At 39.1% G+C, this 8,812-nt stretch overlaps 1 protein-coding gene across 1 annotated transcript in view; it reads right to left on the minus strand.

Moving 5' to 3' along the window:
* The window catches only part of GLIS1 (GLIS family zinc finger 1), a 94,127-nt gene that overhangs the window by 12,335 nt on the left and 72,980 nt on the right, over positions 1-8,812 (minus strand). Inside the window, exons 6-7 of the mRNA XM_072419671.1 lie at positions 6,917-7,027; positions 3,696-3,780 (exon numbers count right to left, since the gene is read on the minus strand). Of these exons, the coding sequence (XP_072275772.1) occupies positions 3,696-3,780; positions 6,917-7,027 (196 nt within the window). The remainder of the gene's footprint in view (positions 1-3,695; positions 3,781-6,916; positions 7,028-8,812) is intronic.

The raw sequence follows: 8,812 nt of genomic DNA on the forward strand, positions 1-8,812 counted from the left end.
AGACAGAAGAAGATTGGTAGGCAAGTTTGAAAAAATGGGTTTTGAGTGCTCTTTTAAATGAGCAGAAAGTAGGAGCAAGGGGAAAAGGATGAGGAAGACCATTCCAGAGAGTTGGGGCAGCTCTAGAGAAGTCTTGGAGCTGTGCGTGTGATGAGGTTATGAGTGAGGAAGTCATTAGTAGGTCATTGGAGGAGCAGAGAGAGCAGCTATGGGGTTATTTTTCTATAAGGTCAGAAAGGTAAGTGGGACAAGAACTGTGGAGGAATTTGAAGGCAAAGCACAGGAGCTTGAATTTGATTCTCAGGTGAAATGGAAGCCAATGAAGAGATCTGCAAAGAGATGCAGCGGAAGAGGAGCGGTGGGAAGGATGGATTAGTCTGGCTGCAGCATTCATAATAGATTGTAGGTGGTCTCAGGGGACAGGTAGGGGCAGATTTTGGAGATGTTGCGTAGGTGAAAGTGACAGGACCTGGAAATGTTCTGAATATGGGGGGTAAATGAGAGGGCAGAGTCAAAGGTGACACCAAGATAACGTGCCTGAGGGGAGGGTTGAATAACAGTGTAATAACAGTTAGATATATGTCAGGGGGGACTTTGGGAATTTAGGGGGGGTGATGATGAGTTCTGTTTTATCCAGATTGAGCTTCAGGAATCGGTCAGACATCCATGAGATGGCCGACATGCAGCATGAGACCTTATCCAGGACTGAGGGAGACAAGTCAGGGGTGGACAGATAGATTTGAGTGTCTTTAGCATACAGATGGTACTGTAAGCCAAAGGAGGATATGAGAGGAGGTGTACAGAGAAAAGAGAACCGGTCCGAGGATTAAGAGAGAACAGTGTCACTGATACCAATGGAAGCATGATTTGTATTAGACGGGGGTGATCAACAGTGTCAAATGCAGGGAAAAGATCAAGGAGAAGGAGCAGGGAAAAGTTGCCTTGAGACTTAGCTCTGATGAGGTCATTGGCCCTTTAGTAAGGACTGTTTCAGTTAGTTTTTAAATTGTTAGGGAGTATAATTTTCTGCTGGTTCGTCTAGTGAAATTTTCTTTAAAACCCACAATGTGTACATATCCTTCCCCAAATTATCCAAACTGAAAAAAATTGGGCTGGACATATTTTAAAATAATCATCATGCTTGTATGCTTCATACTGTCTAGGGGGAATACATTTGGGGAGTCAGAAGTGGAAAAGGATCTGGGGGTTCTGGTAGATCATTGACTTAATAACAGCATGCAATGCCAAGCTGCAATATCTAAAGCTAGCAAAGTACTTTCTTGTATTAAAAGAGGAATAGACTGCAGAGATGGAGACATAATCCTGTCCTTGTACAAAGCATTGGTCAGACCACATCTGGAATATGCAGTCCAGTTTTGGGCACCAGTTCACAAAAAGGACATTGTAGAATTGGAGAGAGTGCAGAGAAGGCCAACTAAACTAATAAAAGGAATGGAGGAGCTCAGCTATGAGGAGAGATTAGCTGAACTGAATCTATTCTCCCTTGAGAAGAGACGTATAAGGGGGGGGGGATATGATTACCCTGAATAATTATTTAAATGGTGCATATTAGAGAACCCAGGAGCCCACTAGGCCAGACTCTCTCTCTCTCGAGTCCCACCCTAATTGCTCCGCCCCTAGGGACGCCCCCTGAAGGGAAATCACTCTCCTCCGTATACATTGTAGTGGAGCAGGAATGTTCCCTATTTACTGCGGCAGTGGAAGTGTTAACACCGGCCGCGGTAAATAGGTAAGTGAGACACAGCAAGAGGAGGCCTCAAGAGCCGCATGCGGCTCCAGAGCTTCAGCGGCTCCGGTAGTTTGTTCGGGCTTTAGGCCAGATCAGGCAGGGGGTGCCAGAACAAACTACCTGCTAGGCCGTATCTGGCTTAAGGCCGGAGTTTGCCAACCTCTCCTTTAGGATCATTACAAATAACAAGAGGGCACTCTTTGCGTCTGGAGGAAAAGAAGTTTAAGCTCAGGATAAGGAAGGGATTCTTCACTGTAAGGTCTGTGAAAATGTAGAATCGGCTCCCTCAGGAAGTAGTTTCAGCAACTACTATAGATTGCTTTAGGAAAAAGCTGAATGCTTTTCTAGAAGCACAGAATATAACTGGGGATTAAGGTTTTAAAGTAAAGATAACAGGGATGTTTGATTCAGGGAACATCCGATTGCATCATGGAATCAGGAAGCAATTTTTCCCCTGTTGAAGCAAATTGTACCAGGGTTTTTTGCCTTCGTATTGATCAACTATGTCTTATAGGGTTTTATATCTGGAACATGTTTATTTCCCTAGTGGTTGAACTTGATGGACTTTTTTCAACCTGACCTACTAAGTAACTATGTAAAGCCAAAAGTTTGGCTGCTTGTAGATATTGTTGGGTAGGATTTCCCAAATCTCCAGGATAAGCAAATATTATATAAATACAAGAGTTATGCATACTTATGCATACTGAATTTTGATGTTCCTTGTGTCTTTCTCCCAGAGCTGTGCAATAATCTAGCAAATTCAAATTTGCATTTGTGTAGGAGCTTCCTGTAAAACAGACCGGCTACTGCTACCCTGTCTTCTTGTGCAGAACGACTGGTCTTGTATCTGCCCTTACCCTTGTAGATTTCTGAAGGCAGCCAGTAGTGGGTGGGCCTGCTTGGTCCCTCCCAGATCTTTGGGGTAAATAGAGAACAAAAGCTAAAGCAGGACTTATAGAAAAGGAGTGTGCCAAGCTACCAAAAAATGCACCCACACTGCATTAGAACAATGACATTCCTTTACCCATCTTTGGGCCTGGTTTATCAAAGCTCCTCAAGACAGGAAAAGATATACTATTATGGGTAAACCTGGGTGATCCAGCAAACCTTGGATAGATTTCTTAAAATCATTTTCTATTATTTAGCAAATGTTTTCAATCCTCAAGCAGATCCATTCCACGTTTGTTAGAGCACCAAGCTTCACTCATGATAGTCTATCTTCTCCAGTCTTAGACAACTATAGAAATAGGCAAAACTGAACAATAACTGGAAACTCTGCAGCAGATCCACAGTTTACAGGAAGTTACAAGCTCCCAAGCTTCTGGCAGGACCAACAAGTAGTTTTTTCAACAGATACAACAATATATCTTAAATGGTAAATTTAACAGATAAAAAGGAACAACTAATATGCATTGTTAGGTTTTCTATACACTTTAAGTTCAAGTTTAAGTTCTAAGTTTTTTTTTTGTTATTTCAAAAAGGCTCAGTTTTCTCCACACATAGCTGTGGAATACAGAATTCTGTATTACCGAGAAAATAAAAATAAACAGTGTACAGCAGTTGACATCCCAGCTGCTTTCTCTGAACAGTTTAACAGAGTTAAGCTTTCTGCTGCAAAAAACATTTAAGTAATGAAAGGCCGGAGGCGGCTCTCAGCATTAATATTGTGGTTTCTTTGAAATAAATAAAGACAATAAGTGTTTTGAGCTGATATATAACCCTTCCTATCCCAGTTCAAAACTCTGCTTACTGTGGATGAAAAACTACACTGCAAACTCCTGAGAAGTATTGGGTTAAAAAGATTTATCATTTACAAAAAAAAATATGATTAATGGTTAGAAAACAAATGCTTTTCCATCTGTATGTGATTATAATGGCTTGCACACTGCCATAGCTGATGATTGTCTGTTCTCTAAAACATGATTTCAACAGAACCCGAACATACCTGCCAGCGTGTCACGTGATCGAGCGCCATTCAGAATTTCATGGGTGATGACCTTTGCCCACTTCCCATCCAGAGAATGTTGTGCCTGTAGGAAAACTATACACATTGAGTAACATCTAGGGACAAACAGCAATATATATTTGGCACAATCAGTACCTATACTATATAGCCAAAAAATTGTAGAAACCTGATCATCACACCTATGGTTTGATATCCCATACCATGGGCCAATATCATGGACATTAATATGATCTTGCCCCTTCCCTCAGCCTATATTCCTCTGGGAAGGCTTTCTACATGATTTTGTGGTGTGTTTGTTGGAAATTGTACCCATCTATTCAGCCAAAACAGCACCTGTAAGGTCAACTGCTGATGTTGCACAGGAAGACCTGGCTAACAATTGGCATTCCATCCCAAAGGTGTTCAATCAAGGTAAAGTCAGGGTTTTGTGTACTTAAGTGGCTTTACACTAAACACACAATTGCCTAATATGTCTTTGTATGCTGTAGCATAACCAGAAAACGTTGCTACTATCACTGAAGTTCAATCATTTGAAAGGGTGTCCACAAAATTATAGCCATATGGTATATATTAAGTATTTTTGAATTATAATCCTTATATTGGACTTTCTGAGCTTTTTAACCATGATGGAACCATTGAAATAATTTTCAGGTCTCAAGGAAGCCCTTGCCATATATATAGTAGTAGTATAAGTATAGTAAAGTATAAACCAACATTGTTTGTCCTCAAAATAGCATTAAAAACACAGCTCAGTTTATATTTGGATCAGACCACTAGATGATGCTGCGTTCTTGTATAAAGAGTGTAACAAACTCTTACTGTTGGAGACATAAGACAGGAATTTGTTACACACTTTACCCGAGGCACATCGCCATCTACTGGTAGCTATCAATAATAATAATCACTTAAGAACAAGTGACACTGGAAGACTTCACAGCAAGTGTAAGGAATAATTCCAATAAAATGTAACGCTATCTGGGGCAGTTGGATGTATTACAGAGATACTCTAAGAATTTAGGTGGCACCTGGGTCCTATTATTCATGATATTGTATACTAATAAACAAAGCTATGTGACCTACCGTATGTGCATTGCTCTATGTGAGATACTCCTTTCTTCAAAATAGACTGTATTAAACTGAAATTGTTTTTCTTCACATAAGCACAATTTTTGCTATGAACTTTGCTATGATTCCCTGTTGTTAGTGTATGTTTATTTTTGTTTAATGTATACTTGAAATCCCTTAAGTGACTTATCATAACCTACTCAAAATTACACTATAGTTTACCTGTAAAAGGTCGAAAGTTTATCAACAGACAGAGCCTATATGACTTAATTGGCATGTTTTGTTGTTTACTGTTGTGTGCCTTATTTATACTTGAGTCAAACCATTTTCCTATAATATTGGGTAGTGGTTTATATACAGAACAGTTTATATTCAAGTATATCCAGTAACAGAAATGACAATCAAGAATGTGTTGTTCCACCCAGAGCAGATCATTTTGAAAATCCACTTTATATTAAATTATGATACTGAAGTGGTCACTGTATTGACACTTTACATCAAAGGATCAATGAGAAGAAAGACATCCTTAAAATCTGCTAACAAATATCTCTAGTGTCAGTGTTTAAATTTCTGAAAGATGGGAGCTCCACTAGTTGCACATCTCTGGATTAGGCAAGTAAATGGGACTATGTGGATACTGTCAGGTGGAAACCATGAAACATTGGTCAAGGAACCCCTTCCAACCTCTGGAAGAACCAGAACTAATAAAAGGTTCACATCTGTATCAGGATCAAGTATACCTATGGTCTTCCTGGTGGCTAGTACCTTACCAGCTGCTTGGTCACTTGCACCACATCGCCGATGATCTTTTTTAAAAAAGGCCTTTTCCCAAATTTTCCAAAGCTGGCAATACACAATTCAATAAGACGGGCCTTTGTACAGTATAGTTATTGGTAGTTCTAAAGCAGATTGATCAGTCAGGTTGGAATGTGTGTGGCCAGTATTAGATAAATGAACTGCCTGTTCCGTGAGACAGATATAAAGTCTGTAAGTAGCCATAGTCCATTGTCTGTCTCCATTACAGCAATCATACAACCCATTTTAATATACATAGGAACCATGGACCATACCATGTTCTCCAGCTAAGCTATGATACTTTCCCATGTTTGTGTTCCTAATGGAATAGACAACATTCTCCAACCTAACTAAATGCAGCCACATCCTCTTTTTTCCGCATGAAATCCTTACTTAAACTTACAAACAGCTAAATATGTGATTTGAAGAGGTTCTCGATTTAACTGTGGTCAGGCTACAAGCCAGCATATGTTTTATATTCCAGCGCCTAATGCACGAGGAATGAGAGTGACAGAAGAAGGAAATACTAAAAGCAAGAGTGCACAGGCAACAGTACTGCAACAAACTTTACCAGCAACACGGAAAAAAGGTGACATACTGATAACAACGGCAAAAGGTATCATTTAAAGCACAAATCCAGCTAAGAATAAAAAAAAGCCTAAAAAAATGTAATACAAAAGCTGGTTTTAACCAAATACTGACCTTAAATCTGGAACTGTCCCTCATAGTACTTATTTTTTACCACTGGATGTCCCCAGTCTTCTGTAGTGATATTCAGCATCATTCAGCCTAAACTGTTTGAGGCCAGGCTGTCATGGGCCTACCCCAAGCCTGTGATTGGACATTAAAAGGCAAAGCAGTATACTGATGAGCATGTTTGTCTCAACATATTATTAGGCAGTGCAGTGTCAGTTACTGTATAAAATCCTCACTGTAAGTTATTCACAAAGAAAGCAAATAAAAAAATCTTAATGGAGTCTAGACATGCATTAATTTCTGGAGCAAGCTGTGCTTTGCTATGCAAAAAGGAAAAACCTGCAGAGTTTGTCTTGGTCATTAAAGAGTTACAAGAGGTTACAGAAAAGATAATCACCTAAGATCACCCACAACCTCAGCTGTGTTTGGCAAAAAATTTCTTCTGCAAGTCATGCAAACCACCCCCTTCCCCCAATCAAGCCTCCATCCTGCACACGAGGGAGCAGGGAATCCCCGTTCATATCTAGGAGTGGTTTGTATGTCGGATGTCCTTAACTCGGGGACTACTTGTATAATCTTGAGCAACAGAGGATCCCAAAAAACACCACGTTCAGAAACCATTTTTATTGATGTAGAGTTTTTACCTTATTGCGCACTTGCTGGTCCTTCACCGTGTGGGCTTTCACATGTTTCCGCAGTGAGCTGGGGTCTGTATATCGCTTGCAGCAACCTGGTATTTGACAGGCGTACGGTTTCTGCGTGAAAATAAGGACACATTAGGAAACCATTTATCAACCTTTTTAAAATAGGGGTATCCTTAAAATAACTTTCAGGCCTTAGGGAACCCCTGACGATAATAATATTTTTTACAGCTCACAGTATATTAGTGTGGTGGTCAGTGGTATGAATGCTTCTCACATTGATGACTAATGGGAAAAATGTCGCTCTTACAGAATAAAAAGATCATTGGTGTCTAATAATAATGCATTGAGTCTGTCAATTATATTTAGAGTAAGCATTTCACTAACCTGGATCTATCAAACCAGACATGAAGAATACACAAGCAAACAATGAACAGAAGGACCCTAAGTGAGCGGCCCCTCTTATGTTCTGGGCCCTACTTGGTCATTTATTTGATGAGTGAACTCACTAAACAACTAATAGGTTCAGGATCAGAAGTTAGGAAAAACAGAATTCTACTTTAGGTAATGTGCTAATTTGCCAAAATGCTTAAAGTCATTTGAGAAGGGAAATAAGTTGATTTTATGGCATTAAAATGGCTTAAGATATACTTAAACGTCCTTAATAGACATAAAAAAAATATATATTCGTATGAATATGATAAAGTGCTGAATTAATGGCTTATATATGACAAATATAGCAGAAGAGTGAATTGCGTTACCTTTCTGTTGTGAATTTACATCTAACACATAGACAGAGAAAGAGAAGAAGAAAAGTATAGGTTAGTGAAAGTAAAAAAGGAAAAACAATACAGACAGGATACTTTATAAAGTTTTCAAGATAGAATATTACAGAATAAAACTATTTCCAAGACCAGTCAGATTGCAGCAAATGTCAAAGTTTTCGTTTCTTTATCATGCATCAGGTATTGGTTGTGACAATTTAGATCCTATGCAGTGGTGGATTTGGCCCTTGCACAAAACTGGATCAGAGCCCCTATGTAATATTTTGACTTTACAAATAAATATTTCACACAGGGAGTACTTATGACATGAGTGTCACAGGGCACTAAAGGTTTCTATAGAAAAAGCACCCCGGAAGCTGTTTGCCCTGAGACTCTCTTTCATTGAATCTTCCCACCAAACCTCTATTTACATCTAAAATGATAATATTACCGCATTCAATATTAAGGGGTAAATACTGATTCTGTACAAAAATACTGATATATGAATTATTTTGCCGCTAGCAAGGATATACATGTCTTAAAGAAACACAGGGAAGTCATTACCAACCCTGAAAATGTTTGTATCCTGGCTGACCTGCGTACCTTCTTACTTCAATACATTAGCCTGAATAAAGAAAGCTCTCCAAGGCTGAAGAGGATACACTTTCATTGGTGAACCTGGGTAATCCAGCAAACCTGAAATAGATTTCTTTAAAGTCAAATGCTATTTTTTTAACAAATGTTTTAAATCCTGGACCGGATCTATCCCAGATTAGCTGGATCACCCAGGTTCACTGATGAAAGTGTATCCTCTCCAGCCTTAAAGAGCTTTCATAAATGAGGGCCATTGAGTCCCTGACCCTGAACAACTATCCTACTAGTTGATTATACTCTGACTTTTCTGATTTCTATACTGGCATGACAGATTAAGATGTGTATAGCCATTAGAACATCATAGCCCTAGGGGCATTGTTTGTAGAAAAATAACCCTCCTATCTTTAGATCTAGAGACCATACTGTGTTTGGTATCTTGTGTTCCATTCTAAATTATATAAACTTTTTATCTATCAACCTTCTTTATAGAATAAGCACATACTTTATGTACAGAACTTATTTTTATAGCTTTATCTCTTTC

Source organism: Pyxicephalus adspersus, chromosome 8 (assembly GCF_032062135.1).
Source record: "Pyxicephalus adspersus chromosome 8, UCB_Pads_2.0, whole genome shotgun sequence".
In the NCBI taxonomy this organism is placed as follows: domain Eukaryota; kingdom Metazoa; phylum Chordata; class Amphibia; order Anura; family Pyxicephalidae; genus Pyxicephalus; species Pyxicephalus adspersus.